Consider the following 16870-nt stretch of genomic DNA (forward strand, 5'->3'; position numbering starts at 1 on the left):
ATTGAAAGCTACGTAGATTAATGCAATTGTTAACTGCAAATACCTCTCGTTCTCTTAATCCTTTCGGAGTAACTTTTTGTAAAGGATTATTAAGTTAGAAACGGTTTTCTGGCCGCTTGTCAATCTATTAAAAAACACTTTTAGTACCACAAAATAGACTTAGTCAGGGATTGAGGCTCATTTCGCAGGCTAAAATGAAGAATTTAGTAGGCTAAATGTATCTTAGTCCACTAAATATCAGCCTTTATTCACTAATATAAAACAATGAAAAGTCTGAATCAAAAAGCCGTTGCTGTGTTGCGCACTTTCTCTGTACGTTCGTGAAGGAAACAAAAGCAAAATTTGCGCAATTACAAAGTGTAAAGAAGAAAAAAGCTTGACAGCCTACATAACAGATTGCTCAGCCCTACAGAAACGTACTCATTAGGGAACTCTCTGTCGTCCGTTTCTTTCGGGAGAAGCTTCTTTAAATAACTGCTGTATTAGTTCTGTGGCCAGTGCCGAAATGCAGGGTAAGTTGTGCAGCTGAGAGCCAAAGGCACTCAGTTCAGCAAATTATGCCAATTGATAAGCAATAGGTATGATGCACGATCCTCGCAGTAGATAGCGCTATTTAAGCAATAGCGAAAATCAGTTCCGAATATATGAACTTCATATATTTTTCATTGTATCTTATTTATCACTTTCACGGGTTTATTACGAATCAACTTAACGGCCTGCTCCCAGTGCCAACTTTACTAGTGCAGCGCTCTACCAATTGAGCTAACAATTGTTAGCTCAATTGGTAGAGCGCTGCACTAGTATCGCAGAGGTCAGTGGTTCGAATCCCGTACAGGCCTGATTTTTTTTAGGTCTGATTTTCGCTATTGCTTGAATTGCGCTATCTACTGCGAGGATCGTGCATCATACGTATCTAATACCGCAGTTCCGAATATATGAACTTCATATATTTTTCATTGTATCTTATTTATCACTTTCACGGGTTTATTACGAATCAACTTAACGGCCTGCTCCCAGTTGGCTTGTTAACTCAATTGGTAGAGCGCTGCACTAGTATAGCAGAGGTCAGTGGTTCGAATCCCGTACAGGCCTGATTTTTTTCAGGTCTGATTCCTATATCTAGCACCACGGTATTACCACATCACACTAATATTATACAAATTACACCTGGCTATCTGTAACGTTTAGAATAGAGTATAAAATTATTATAATCACACACAAAGCAATCCACGGTACAGCTCTTAATTAATTATCATCTCTCGTAAACTTTGAACCTAATTATTCCTACAGCCTCAGATCAAATAACAAATATCTGCTTTCAAATCCAAACTTCAGGACTCTTCCAACTCTTGGTGACCGAGCCTTTGTAGCCGCCGAACCAAAACTGTGATATAATCTTCCTTTAGATCTTAGATGCACCACCAATTTTAAATTTTTTAAACGTTATTTGAAGACTCAACTTTTTAAAAAAGCCTTTTCTGATATATTATTGTAATTTATAGACTAGATAAATATTCATTCCTGTAATTTTGACTATATATTGTTACATTTTATATATTGTATTTTACTTTTTTATCTTTTTAAAATTGTAAGGCGCATTTGAAAACTGCATAGTTGAATTTGCGCGGTATATATAAATATTATCACTATTATTATTATTATTATTATTATTATTATGCAGTTTAAAACTTTTGTATGCTATATACAGTAAGAATAGTATTAGATCATAAGAGATGCATTTTGTAAAAGTGACACCCCGCCTCGAAAAACGAAGTCAGCAACCCAGAGCAGCCCTGCTCCGTCTGTTGTTGACTCACCAAATTTTTCTGTTAAAGACAAAAGTGGTGTTACACCAATGGAAAGCCCCGTGGATGATGCAAGTGTATGCCCACCTGAAATAAATTAAACACAACTTACGTTTACAGGCAGTGGCAGGAAGTGCAGCTCTGCGAACGTGATCTTGAACCTGTTATTAGACCCCTGATTGGCACCAATTTCGAGAGTGACTCGAAAAGATGGAACATCATGGCTTAACTTGCTGGAAATGATGCTGCGGGAAACAGATTCCGACCGGTTCCTGCCGCAGGAAGGAGGAACCAGAAAACAGGCCCTAAGTTATGATTTAGGATTTTGATTTATGGTTTATAAGATTCGCCGCCAGGCAGAGAAACCGCAACAGCTTGCGCCAATCGCTGCGGGCCAGTAAACCCACCCATCCCACCCAGAAGACATTTATTCGTCCCTATCCGGGAAGACTAGAATATCTAACCATATCTTGATGTTATAGAAAGGTAGCAAATTCTTCTCAATTATTTTGAGACGCTGAGTGTTGGTCCGGCCGGGGCTCGAACCCTCGACCTCGCGCACAACAGTCCAGCGCTCTATCCATTGAGCTAACCGGGGGGCGGTTAATCAGGTCCCCTGCGATCAAGAGCATATTCATAACCACCAGTTAAGAAATTGTTCAAGTAATTTCAACAGCTTTATCGAGTTTCTCCGTCATGATATGTTTTGAAAACTCAAATGGGGAGAATTAGGAGTTTCTCGCCAGCTTCGCTCGTTAGTGTATTGCCACACAAGGGAAATACCGTATATATTTTAAAGTTCTACTAACTACCCTTGAAGTAATACACGGAAAAGCCCTGCACTATTCTCAGTGAGCTAATTACCATTAAACAAAAGGGTAGGTATTGTCTTGGATCCGCCGCGCTTGGTGATAAGTCTTTTAGTGTGGCTGCCCCGAGACTATGGAACGCTCTACCAGAGAGCATAAGAGACACTAATGACATTCATGAATTTAAAAAGAAACTGATGACTCACTTATTTAAACAGACGTTTTCAGTGAGAAAGTTGTAATTTCGATTACCAATTTATTATTTTATTGTAATTATCATTTAATTTTTATCGTATCTTTAGTTTTATGTGAAGTATTTTTAACTTGTAAATAGATGTATAACGCTATTGTAATGCACAAACGAGAATTTTAGTTTGATATTTGAGCAGTAGAAGTTTATTACATTATTTCTCATTAATGTCTTTTTTGCTTTGTAAACAGCTAGCGCCACACCAGGAGGTTAATGGGCTTAAGATCCGACGACGGCAGACATCTGAGACGGCAAGCGGAATTGAAGTTTACTGCCAGAATTACTTCCGGCTGCTGTCGTTGGGAGGTTTGCCGCCGTAGTGGCCTTGTTTGTGACGTGAAGAAGGCCATTTGGCCGTCGCGGCTAAAATGTGAGTAAACTTTAGCAAAATAACGCCATCTTAACTTACTTTGAGCAGGAAATGTAACGCATTGGGTACACGTTTTTGTGCCCGGGGCCAAGCCTTGGCCTCGGCCGTGGCCGTAGGCACTATGCTCTCGTCGTTCGTGTAAACATATCAAACTGTTTCCCCACTGCGATGGACATTTGTTTTTGTCGGTTCCAGCCTAGCGCGGCCGCTAACCCAGATGCCCTCGTGAGCAAATTTTCAAAATGGCGGACAAGCCAAGGAGAGAGATAAGAGAACCAAAGCGATTCTGCAACGAATACTCAGCATACACCCCTGTTAAAAAGGTCATTTCACAGAGAAAAGAAACAAAATTGTATGATATTGAAGTCACGGAAGTTGACAAACCCAACAAGAGACTGAAAATTCACTACATTGGCTACAGTACACGCTTCGATGAGTGGAGACCCTTCGGGGTTCTGTCCTCGTGTACCGATTCACAAGAGCCAATACAAAAGACCAAACAATACACAATAACTAACCGATAACTCCTAAACAAAGAAAGAACAATTCCATTGTGAACCGGTACACGAGGACAGAACCCCCTTCGGGGACGGTGAAGCATCTGAACATTTTCCTTCGAAATTGTATAGATTAGTAGGCTGCAACAAAAATTTATTGGACGACGTTTAGGGTAAAAACAGCAAACTAACCTGAAAAAAATGTATTTATTCCGACTCTTTCGGAAAATAACTTTACAAATCTTACTTGTTTATCTCGTAAGTAAACGATGGTGAAGCGCTTTCTGAGCTACCCGATTCTTCTCCCACTGCTTTCACTCTTATAAAACAGGAAACGAGCAAAAGGAGGAAGGTGTGGCTGTTTTGACAAGCCATTTGACGAGGTTCAATCTGTTCCTTGTTCGACAATTTACACATCAAAACAAAGGAAATTTGTTCCTCTCTTTGATTTTGGCGGTACATTTTCAATTTGCGCTTGCGTAAGAGAGAAATCGCCCAAGACTCCTTGCTCGGTCTTGTTTTGACCACGAACGCCTTCTTAATTTTGACGGACCCGCTCGGGAAAAGGTGAAAATGACGAGGGAAAAACTTTACTTTGTAGTACGAAAATACACAAAATAGAAAGCCATGATATTATAGTTCAATATTTCGGTGGTACATTGTTAACTTTTTATACAGAGAGTCGGCAAGATGATATAACATCCAAAACTCGCCCTCGATTTGAGTGGGCCGATGAAGTGGGCGTGGTCACGAAATTCAGTAAGAGATTATTTGTACCCCGTGAGTTTGATATGAATAGAAATTAGCGCTCTATCCAATCAGAACGAAGAAATCTCGCAAAACCGATGCAGCAAACTGGTTCGACAACTTTGGACATAGTAGTAGAGGTAAGTAGCTGGTTCGTAGGGTTTGAACTTCTCCTCTCGCTGCCACGACGCTATGCTGTTTGCTGCCCATTTCTTTCGGTAGGTACGTTTCATTTTGCCTCGATATTAATGCCTGACATGATTCGCAACAGCTTTCGGTCAGAGTTTCTGAATGCCCTTCAAGAAAAGGCTTAGCTTACGGCTTGTGCCGTAAAAGAAATACTGCGCAATGTGTGTCGTCGCGTTGTGTATGGAGCGAATAGCTTGAAAACAAGTGTGATTCTTCGAACACAACATGTTAAAAGGAAGACAGTCGCGTGGAGAATAATCAACTATGAGTTTCCGTATTCTTCAAACGGTGTTTTATTTGTGTTCAATAATTTTCCAGTTCGAGAAATAGAACGACGAAGGCTTGCGAAAAAGGAAATTAATGTGGCAACGAAGAGAAATTCCCTTGTGGGAACGATTGCAAATCCTCACGTAGGATTCATGAAAATTCCCATCTTGGGAACTGTTTAAAAGCCCCTTATACAAAATGTTGTCAAAATGATTCAAAATGGCTTCAAGGAAAATCCCCAATTTCGGAACGATTGAACAGGCGACTTTTCAACTTCAGAAAGGGTATTAAATAACACTGAAACACACTCGGAAGCTGTAGTAACTAGTACTATAAATGATGTTTCTCATGATTCTAGTTTTAGAATTAGTTGCAGATTTTCAAAAAGCTTTAAAATTGAAAAATACTGGCTTTAGATTACCAGGGAACAAATTAAATTTTGCCAAGCAGAAGGTGAAAACAGATCGTGCACCGTCTAGGGTAAATGTCAAAAAATGATCATTGTCAAGAAAACCGAGCCTACGAAGCCCAATGAACAATGAACAATGAAGAGACAAGGGAGCAAACATTTTTAGATATGTATTGTTGAATGATTGACATCAACATAACGCGTGGCTAGAATTTCATAATCGCACAGGAGTTGAACGCGAACACTGTCTTTAAAAGAATCTCGCAGTTTCGAGCCTTTTTTAGGAATAGAATCGAGCTTTACTGTAACTGGAAAGAATCAAGCCAATTAAAATTCGTACAATCATTGCTATGAAAGTAGAATCCTGAGACAAAAAGTGGAGGCCATTGTCAAGACAATTAGACCAAGATCATCGCTGTTTTATTATCTTGCAACGAATTATACATGGTGGCATTTGGAATATCATATAAGAAGTGATTGTTTCATTACTATTGCCAGTAACAGAGGTTGTGTTTAAGAAGAGCATGCTTGTGCTTTAAAGGAGCTATAAAGCAAAAACAGTCCAGGAAATTTATATATTTTTGGAGCAACAAATCTACATGTAGTAATGAAATTACGTATGATGCACGATCCTCGCAGTAGAGAGCGCTATTTATGCAATAGCGAAAACCAGACCTGAAAAAAATCAGGCCTGTACGAAAAATATATGAACTTCATATATACATTGTATCTGATTTATCATCACGGGTTTATTACGAATCAACTTAACGGCCTGCTCCCAATTGGCTTGTTAGCTCAATTGGTAGAGCGCTGCACGCAGTAGTATCGCATAGGTCAGTGGTTCGAATCCCGTACAGGCCTGATATTTTTGAGGCCTGGTTTTCGCTATTGCATAAATAACGCTCTCTACTGCGAGGGATCGTGCATCATACGTATCTACTACCGCAGTTCAAAATATATGAACTTCAAGTAATGAAATTGTTCAAGAGAAACTCTTTATGATGGAGAGAAGACTTTTATTATCTGGTGATGTTGAATTAAATCCAGGTCCACTTCCAAATGAGAATTCACCATTACTTCTGTTGAGATTGAATCAGGTTTGTTTAAGGGCACTGAATGTAGGTGGAGAAGGCGACTGTTTCTCTTTAAGTTGTGTCACATCAATTATAAGGTGTTCCAGATTATCATTTGAGCATTCGAGCTACAGGAGTACAATATTTGGTAGATCACCCAGAAAGATTTAGTGAGAGTAATATTAATAGATCATGGATAAGCTATTTAAATAATGTCTTGACAGGATACATGGTGTGATTCTCTTATAATACGAGGAGTTGCAGAGTCAATGAATCTTACAATTCACAATGTTGAATCTCATCATAACTTTGCTGAACAAACTATTATACGTCCCTTAAATTACCTCGGAGGTGCAAGAACCATTTTCATAGGACGTACTCATGAATTTCATTTTCTCAAGTGTTCAAACCTCTGGCCAATTGGATTCATCACGAAATTGTCTGTCTTTTTAACAATAAATAAACAGTTGGAAACACTGATTATAGGTGTATACCAGGCACACTACCTGTTTTGTTCCTTTGAAAGTAACAAAACAGGTAATGTGTCTTCTCAGAAGTCAAAAACCCGTGCAATTGAAGTGGAGGAAAACCGCGACTCTTATATGCGACAATATCTGAGAAAGAGAAGAGCTAATGAAAGTAATGATGGGAAAAGAAAGAAAGCAATGTTAGGACATGCCATATCTGTTTCACAGTCTTGTATCTGAAGGTCCGATGTAAACACGTAACTGTTGTGACCAGTTAGGGTTTAGGGTATATTTTGATTGAAACATTAAACATTAAAGTCATCTAAGAATATTGTAGAAAACGTTTACGTGTGCTCAAGGACACGCGAGAAATATGACCTATTGAAACTTGACGCTATTCAGTTTTGTTTGTACAGTGACGTTTTAATTGATTGATTTTCTCATATTACGTGTATATTTAAGATAGTGATTCACATATTACTTCAATCGATACAATAAATAAGTTACGTATAATACCGCCTCCCTGTAAGTTCAATTGATTAGAGCGCGCCGGACTCTTGTGCGGGAGGTGGAGGGTTGGAGCCCCGGCCAGACCAACACTTAAGGTCTTAAAATAACTGACGACAATGTGCTACCTTTCTATAATATCAAGAAATGGATAATCATTCTAGTCTTCTCGGATAAGGTTGAATAAACCGTAGGTCCCGTCTCCTGCCTCTATTAATTAGTTAATTTGGTTAAGAACCCACTCACGAGATTACTGTGATGTGGTCTGGCCTGTTTACTGGGAATTTGGGGAAGGTGCATCTTCAAATAAGTTTCCTTCAATTGATATCGTAAACTGAGTGATGCAGTCCGGCCAAAGTCCGCCAAAAGTGTTGTTAGGTGCCATGAGAGTTTCTTGATTTGTGCGCTATGATTATAAATACATATATCTTAATAGACGTTTTGTTGTGTAGTATCACTGAGTATTTTTACGAGTTGTGCCGTATTTTGACGAGCCCGTAAGGCGAGTCAAAATACAAATAACGAGTAAAATTACTCAGCGATACTACACAACAAAACGTCAAATAAGTTATTTATTATCCAACACGCCAAATTGTTATTCCAGTGTGGGCGAATTTCGCGGATCTTTGTTTACGGGGAGTACGTGAAAGAAGTATGCCAAGTGGAACGGAATTGGTGCGTCGTCGTGTTGCTGTTTCTATTTTCTTCAAGTAAATGAAGAAATTTCCTGGTCGTCTAGCTGTATTTCTTCGTTCGATTCATTTAATAAACTTGAATCTATATTTGCCAGCCATTCCGACTCTTCGTCGTCAGAAATATGATTCAAATTGTCCGCCATTTTTTTTTTGTAGCTTCAATCCAATTCTTCGCTTGTGCGATGCGAGAAAACCCGCCTAACCGGTTCTCAGGAGGACAAATACCACGCGATATTTGTACTCGTCTATGGCGATATTTGTACTCTAGGGAGTGTAGTTGGATAATGATAGCTATTATTACGTCTGTGTGAGTTCGCCCAACACGAGGCACTGACATCAACCGAAACGAAGAATGGCCGAAAAATCGGCGATAACCCACGCAAAACGCAGAGGAAATCAGTGTATTAACGAAACTTCTGAACGAAGCGGAGGATATGTTGAAGGACGATGAATATTTGGACACGTAACGCTTAAAGGTTACTGCCAAATTGTTAAACGAAAAGCTCGACTTGGTTAAGTCTCTGGACGAAGAAATTACAGATGGTTGCGGAGTCGATGACATTGCACACGAAATAGAAGAGTCCGAATGAATCAACCTACGAGTGCTGGTTATGGTACGATCCATAATGGAACAGCTCCATTCATAGAAATCCGCAACTAAACAAGATCGATTAGTTTAATCATTTGCATTCACTTTTGGAGGGTCAGGCCGCACGTTCAATACAAGGGCTACCTAGATCTGAAGTCAACTACGACTGTGTGATCGATATCTTACACAAACGCTTTGGCAAACCCCAGAACATAATCACATTTCGAAAAGTCCTTCCGGAAGTGCAGTTGCTGGGGTGTGCCTACCACTGGAACCAGGTCCTTTCGAGAAAAGTTAAGAGCTAGGCCTTCAGACTGCGTATAAGAGACGCCGGACTACAAATGGCTACATCAGGCGACTGATGGCACTACCCTTCCTTCCACATGAGACCATTGCCGCAACCTTCAACTGCTTGAAACCAGAAGCCAAGACGGAGCCTTAACAGCAGTTCATCAGTTACATCAAGGAAAACTGGATTCGCAGCACAGTTTGGCCCCCAAGTACTGGAGCGTATTTATGCAATCAATCAGAACAAACAATGACATTGATGGCTGGCATCATAGCGTGAACAGAAGAGCCGCTGGTCGATGCAGTCTGCCCCTCTAGATGTTTTTCGCCCTACTGCACAAAGAAGCGAGACTATTGTCGCAACAAACTCGCCTAGTCTCCGAACGCAAGCTTAAGCGAATGCAGAGATCCACCTATCGTGAAGTGCAGAGGTGGCTCTTCGAACTTTGGGAGGCCTTCAACAAGAAGGAGAAGTCACTGAGGCAGCTACTCAAAGGATGTGGCAATATAAAGAGGTCAGTGATGCACTGAACTGAGCTGAACTGCACTTAAACATTATTTGCATTTACTACTAGGATTTTTATTTATTACTAAGTACAATAAATACGTATGATGCACGATCCTCGCAGTAGAGAGCGCTATTTATGCAATAACGAAAATCAGACCTAAAAAAAAATCAGGCCTGTATGGGATGCAGTGGTTCGAATCCCGTACAGGCGCGATTTTTTTCAGGTCTGATTTTCGCTATTGCATAAATAGCGCTCTCTACTGCGAGGATCGTGCATCATACGTATCTATAACCGCAGTCCAAAATATATGAACTTCATATATTCATCGTATCTAGAATAAATACGTTAAGTCGTATGGGCGCTCCGTGATAATGGACAAAATATATTCGGATAGGTCAGCTGGGGCAACTAGGTGACGATTGTTTAAGAGTAAGATAACTTTTCAACGGTACTATAATTTAGAAATTAGCTTTTTTACTAAGTAGAATAGGTACGTTTAGTGGTAAGCGCTGCGCGGTAGTAGGCAAAGTATATTAGGATGGGTCAACTAGGCCATGATTTTTCAAGAGTTATAAATAAAAGATAACTTTTTAATGTTTCTTTGACTAGAAATTTGCTTTTTGCGATTATTAGGATAAATGAAATAACTGTTTATGTTTGTTTTAAACATTTTGTGCTATCATTTGTCGGGTACGAATCGATCAGAGGGTTGAGCACGAACTGATCGAAAGTGGGTACGAATCGTTTGATTGGAAGATCCATGAGTGCGAAACGACTGGTAAGCAAATAAGCGATGGTGTGAAAACAAATATGCCCTTGGAGAAATACAAAGAGGCTCCACCGAAAAGGCCGACCAACTTTACCTTCCTTTCCCAGGATAACACACGACCTCAATCAAAGGGATTTCAAATTAAATGCGTTTATTTAGCGTCATGTGAAATTGTGAGCGATCCGCAAGCTTGTTTCGAAATTCTCCTAAAAAAATTGTTTGTTTGAAAATTGATAATCAGAGTGGTGCATACAACAAGAACTGCCGAAGATGCCACCACCTAGCACACACAAACAGAATCCAAAGGAAATAAAAAACTCGACTTTCGTGAGTTAACACGGAAGGAAGGATGCTACAGTTTTGGGGAGCACCGTAACCGCGACGTCGACTGCAAAGACCATGGGGAGTATTTTACTTCAAACTGCGACAACCACCGCGACAAACGAAGATCAAAGCAGTGACTGTGCAAATCCTGTTCGATAGCGGCAGTCAGCGATTCAACATCACCAAAATGCAAAAAAGAAGTTGGGTCTGAAGTCAACGAACACCTAGACCTTGCATTTAAACACGTTCGGAGACAATGCTTATTGAATACAAAGGTGTGAAGTCACCTTGCCGCTTCGAACTATCGACAATAAATATGTTGAAATGACTGCGCTCAAATTCCCGTTCATTAGCTCACCACTGCCGAAGAGCGTAAACCTACGAGAACATCCGCATTTACAAGAATTAGAATTAAACGACAGTGTTGAGGGCTCAAATTCGATCGACATCTTGATTGGTTCAGAACATTGCTGGGACTTAATTACTGGTGAATCAATTCGTGGAGACTCTGGTCCCACCGCGGTTAAGAGTGACTTCGGATGGCTTCTCTCCGGACCGACCAAAACTTCATGCAGCGAAACAAATATCGCTCAAATTTGGTCATATCCAACGATACATTATAAAACGAAGCAAGACAAAGCGACATGGTTGGCATGCTGAAAAGATTCTAGAAGGAGTCTTTCCGCAGTCTAGCAATTATGGAAAGTGCGCTACAAAATTACGACCATTGCATTCGAAATCGAAGAAGCCAAATTTGGTGAAAGAGTACAACAATATTATTCAAGAGCCCTTGTCCCTCTTTACACCAACTATATACCTCTCCTCTTGCTGACATTAGGGACCTTAAGCAGCAAGACGCGAGACCCACAACGCGAACGTGATGACCGAGAGAGTCCTGGAACTAGGACGCGGTCGTGTGCATTACCTTTTTGTCCTTAAGCTTTCACAGCAAACACGACGCGAGCTTCAAAAAACCTCTTTAGATGTGCTCTTTTCAAGAAACGAGAGAAGCGCTACTTTTAGCGTTCGATAGCGGAGTTATTGATGAAAAAGAATTTGTGCTGTTATACGAAGAAAGTACCTCGAAAAATCCATCTTTTGGCTACGAAGATTACGAGAAGTTTGATTTGAACTCCATCGATCCTGCAACGTGCAAAGCAGACTTCAGAGTTGAAAAGAACGATCTTTTCATGCTTAAAGAAGCATTAAACATCCCTGACCGCATAGTTTGCCATCAAAGATCGATTTGTGATGGAATGGAAGCACTCTGTATGGTTCTCAAGCGCCTTGCCTACCCATGTCGATACAGTGACATGATACCTCTATTTGCAAGGCCTGTTCCTGTCATAAGTATGTTAACAAACGAAGTGATCGATTACATCTATGACAACCATCACCACAGAATCACAGCATGGAATCAAGATCTACTTATGCCTTTAAAGCTTGAGGCGTATGCTGCTGCAGGTCATGATAAAGGTGGTGCACTAAATAATTGTTTTGGTTTTATAGATGGAACTGTGAGACCTATCTGTAGACCAGGAGAACACCAAAGAATAGTTTATAATGGTCATAAAAGAGTGCATGCCATAAAATTCAAATCTGTTACTTTGCCCAATGGAATCATTGCTCAATTATTTGGCCCAGTTGGTAAGTGATAGTATTCAAAATCTTTCATTCATACATTTTCTTTGATTTTATATTTTTTTGTGCTTCTAGTTTTATTGGTTTAATAATAGTTCACTTTAAGTTAGTTAATGGTTCACATTGTTTTAGTAATACTGTATTTTTATTTCTACTTTTCAGAAGGAAGAAAACATGATTCTGGTATGCTTGCAGATTCTGGGCTCCTACAGCAGCTAAGCCAGTATGCCTTTTCTTCTACTGGTGACCCTATGTGCCTGTACGGTGACCCAGCTTACCCATTGAGGATCCACTTGCAAGCTCCATTCAGGAATGCAGTGCTTACCCCTCAAATGCATTTCTTCAATGAATCAATGAGTTCTGTTCGAGAGTCTGTTGAATGGCTTTTTGCAGACATTGTTAATTACTTCAAGTTTTTGGACTTTAAAAAGAACCTGAAATTGCAGTTGAGTGCTGTAGGTAAATTTTACATTGTAGCAGCAATTCTACGCAATGCCTTGACATGTATGTACTTTAATGAAACCTCAAAATTCTTTGGGCTTGAGCCACCAACACTACAGGAATACTTCTCATGAGACTTTATAATGAGATCATTAATAAGTTTTGTACCATCTCAGTTTTTCTTTGAATTTAATGGATTTTTCAAACCAGTCTATTTGAAATAGAAAATCAATGGTTTCGAGTAGGACTAACCTGTAGTAGAGACTAATTTCTCTGTTTCTATTTTACTAGAATGGCTTTCCATCAACCAAGAAAAAATAGTTCAGCATCAAAAAAATCAACTCTTAATTGATATAGTTGAATAAAATCTAACCATAGTCATTCTGCTATAAATTTATTTGATTGGTATTTAAAACTTTAAACATTTCAATGTCCTGAAACTTAAACAAACATTTTAAGACACAAAGTAAAAATCATAGCCTGGAAAAATATAGCCTAAAACAATAAACAATATTTTATCAGTGCAAACTGGAACAGGAGATGTAATAAATAACTAAGGGATAATTTTGGTTTTCAATAAGACCATGATAATACACTTTTGAAATAAAATTGGATAAACACAGGACTTATTGTTCATTTTTGCACCATTCTTGACATCAGTGCCAACATCATTGTCTGAAATTCTTGCATCTTCTGTGCTTGTAGTTGCTGTTGTGCTAGCATCATCTTCATAAAATCATCATGCTTTTTTTCTTGTAATTCAACCTCCCTCCTCTTCATTTCCATTTCTTCCTTTCTGAACTTCTCCATAGACTCATTTTTTTCCCGTAAGTACATTAAGGTATCACTTCCATTTGATCTCCGCTTTTTCGGTCTTGTTTCTTGTTCTGGATTTTCATCGTCCTCTCCACTCTTTTTGCTTTTTCCAATCCTCTCCATAGCCTTGCGTCTCATTCCATCTGCTGTCAACCTATCATATTCTTTCTTCTTACACTTTACCTCTGCATCTGCATCATGTGCACTATCACATTCCCTTTCCTTTTCAATTAATTCTTCCACAATTGTCTCCCATTCAACCATATCGGTCTCGATACCTGATGCCTTTTCCTCGTCATTCAACTTTCTTTGGACTTTCTGTGCCAGGAAACGATACATGTCCCTCACTGACCTAGCTTCCACCTTAAATTTGGGCCTTTCGATGGTCATCACGTTGTCTGCTATGACTTTCCACTTCTCGCCTCGCTGAGCTGTGCCTTTCTTTGTGTCAAAAGGGTCAACAGCGCGGATTTCCCTGCATAATAGGGTATCATGCTCCTCAGTCCAATGCATAGCATTTCTGTTTAGAAAAATATAAAACTTTTAAGCTTACAGAAACTTAGCATGACTACAGTAAGACAAATATTAACAATTCAAAGATGCCAACCTGAAATTTACTGCGTTAACAATTCAGACTCCGTATTTTACTAAAATCTCTTCAAGAGAAATCACTGTGTGACAAACTTTACACAGCAATGTTGACAACATGGCGGTAAGATGTGAACTCAGGTATATATCTCAATTTTACAGACGAAATACAGAGTATTTGTAGGATTTCAAAACTTATAACACACGACTTGGCATTATTTTCAATAACTAAGAGAACTTACGATTGTTTTGAAGTCTTTGGACGACTCGAAGAAGCAGTTGAAGATCGACTCGTGGAGGGCTCAGAAGGTGCGAACACTAGACTCATCTTAAACGAAGAAATCAAAGAATAATTTAGATCTTTACCATCTTAAACTGGCCAGGAATGTTGTTGAATGATTGTTTAATAAGTTAGTGGGCAAAAACTTAGTCTTACCTCGTTGAAAGAGTTAAAAAACCGAACACGTTGTCCCACGACGTGAAACCACACTGTCTGGCGTCCCAGAATCGCGACGACGCGATGAGACAAGTACGACTGGCTTCCGTGCGCATAACCGGAACTAAAAATTGACATCCGGTACCGCGTCGCCGTACCTCGCGTCCTGGTGCTTAAGGTCCCTATTATTAAGCGTTACAACTTAGAGTATCATTTCTACGCTGACGACACTCAGCTCTATGTGGCATTTAAAACTGACTGTCTTGATAAAACTACTATCGAGCAATGTGTCCGTGATAAAGATAACTGGATGGTTATCAACACGCACCAGATTACTGTGTTGTGGATGTCCTCCCCTGGGTGAGAAATGGGTGGGAAATGGGTGGGCCCTGAAAAGCCCCCATGGGGAGTGGCCAACTAACCTATGTCTGCATGTATGTATGTACAACCCACACGTCCTCGCGTGTAATTAGGTTTAGTTGCCAGCAATAAATACGTTTGTATTTATGCGTGTCTGAACTTACCACAACGTCACAATCTTGCTTGGCAAGCAGGTGATGATTCATGAGCACGTGCTATATTCAAGATGGCAACGTTTTCCAATGTTCCAATCGTAGTTATGTGGACCTTCTTTCGAAACAGAATGCTTCCACATATAAAACAACAACAGTGAGGACCATGCTGTAACTGATATTACTATTTTTTATTTTATTTTCGTGTTTAATTTTAGGATTACTATCTCCGTGGTATGGTATGTGGATGCAACATTTAAATTGTGTCACCACCCATTTTCACAGTTGTGGACCGTGAACGCCTTTGATAAGAATGATGACCAAGTCAAACAAGTACCTCTCGTTTATGTTATTATGTCGGAAAGGAAGGAGACTACAAATCAGTCCTAGAGGCACTTTTGTCAATCCTGCCTTACCACCGAAGGGTGAAGAAGATAACCCTGGATTTTGAAAAGGCGATGTGAAGTGCGGTCCGCCTGGTCTTGCCGGACACTGAGCTGATGGGGTACTCCTTCCATTGGACACAGGCCCTGTGGAGGAAGGTTAGTACATTGATAGTTTAAAATTTATTCTGAAAGTTAAGACAAGAATTTAAGGTATTTCCTTACTATGTCCCATGCACGACTATAAATTTTGCCAAGTTTGAAAAGAATCTGGAAAGATTATGGAAAGAAATCTGATGGTTTTTTCATTCCTACCGGCAAAGAAGATCCAGAGAAGATTTAATCGGCTACAGCAAGAAGCAACGACAGAAGGTTTGGAGAAATTCCTACCGGCCACCTGGAGCGTGTACATGGAAACAGTGAGGACCAAAAATGACCTCGAGGAATGGCATAACGGCTTGAATCGACGCGCCAAGGGCAAGTCCAACCTGCCACTGTACGTCCTATTACAACTCCTGCTCAGGGAAGCAGCTCTGGTGTCGCTTCAGATCGGACTCGTGTCACAGAGAAGGCTGCGAAGACATCAATGCACAACGTAGAAGAAAATGCAGAAGAAGCTGTTCAGCATATGGCAGCAGTACTAAGAAGGTGAAAAGAACAGTGGACAACTACTTGAAGCCTCTTCGCATTTAGTGAATCCGTTTTAAGTTAGCAATCTGTTTTATAGTACCACATGAGTACACAAGTTAAGCAATTTGTCCATGCATATTTGTGTTTATGAATAAATGAACAAGTTCTTAGAATTCTTAGTTATCGAATGAGTGTGACTACATCATAATACGCTTGAACATATGCTTTAACCAAGATGGCGCTGTATTTACATATTCACGTCTTTTGTTTCTCCAACCTCAACCTCCCTTCCAGAATGCTTCAAAACAACAAAAAAAAAAAAACAAACAATTAGATCTATTCCACTTCAGCAACTTCAAATGTTGTGGCTGGATTACAAAATGGTCACTTTCATGTGTTTAAGTGATCGTTACAATCGATCGCTACAAACGTAAGTCTCAGTCTTGTAATGTCCTTTAAAGAACAAACTTTCTTCTTCTTTCAAGAAATTATTGTTTTATGAGCATAAAAACATATTTGTCCAATGTAACATAAGTGTTTTCATATTGGGGGCCAGTTGTCTGAAGATCGGGGGCAAGTTTTCTGGGGCTAATGGTCCAGGAGGCGAGTTGTTCGGATACCGCTCGTGGTAAAAATTAATGTAGAAATGGTTGTGTTTATTAGTGGATTGCCATGCAAGAAGTGGTCGAGATAGAAATGTTTCCTTCTTCAAAGTGCCTGTTATCGATAACACTCATGGTGAAGAAGCTGAAGAGCTTTCAACAGAGCATCAAACTAAGTGGATCGCCGCTATAAGCAGAGGTGACTTGATTGAACAAATCTTGAAAAACGACCGTGTATGTAGACGCTATTTTGTCTC

The 16870-nt window shown here is 39.8% G+C and overlaps 2 protein-coding genes and 1 long non-coding RNA gene across 3 annotated transcripts; 1 reads left to right on the forward strand and 2 right to left on the reverse strand.

Moving 5' to 3' along the window:
• Positions 1-11400: 11400 nt before the first annotated feature.
• Positions 11401-13271, forward strand: LOC148726941 (uncharacterized). Its single transcript, XM_088727856.1, has 2 exons — positions 11401-12211; positions 12368-13271. Exons 1-2 carry the CDS (start codon positions 11548-11550, stop codon positions 12778-12780), a joined length of 1077 nt encoding a protein of 358 aa, XP_088583982.1. The 5' UTR covers positions 11401-11547; the 3' UTR covers positions 12781-13271.
• On the reverse strand, positions 13024-14677 carry LOC148726942 (uncharacterized). The gene is made up of 3 exons (XM_088727883.1): positions 14487-14677; positions 14293-14378; positions 13024-13982 (listed from the first exon to the last, which is right to left on the reverse strand). Exons 1-3 carry the CDS (start codon positions 14622-14624, stop codon positions 13280-13282), a joined length of 927 nt encoding a protein of 308 aa, XP_088584009.1. The 5' UTR covers positions 14625-14677; the 3' UTR covers positions 13024-13279.
• Positions 14678-15174: 497 nt separating this feature from the next.
• Positions 15175-16870, reverse strand: LOC148726943 (uncharacterized). Its single transcript, XR_015989793.1, has 2 exons — positions 15697-16870; positions 15175-15528 (listed from the first exon to the last, which is right to left on the reverse strand). It is a non-coding gene; the product is annotated as an uncharacterized LOC148726943 (long non-coding RNA).

This window comes from Stylophora pistillata, chromosome 7, assembly GCF_964205215.1.
Source record: "Stylophora pistillata chromosome 7, jaStyPist1.2, whole genome shotgun sequence".
Taxonomy (NCBI): domain Eukaryota; kingdom Metazoa; phylum Cnidaria; class Anthozoa; order Scleractinia; family Pocilloporidae; genus Stylophora; species Stylophora pistillata.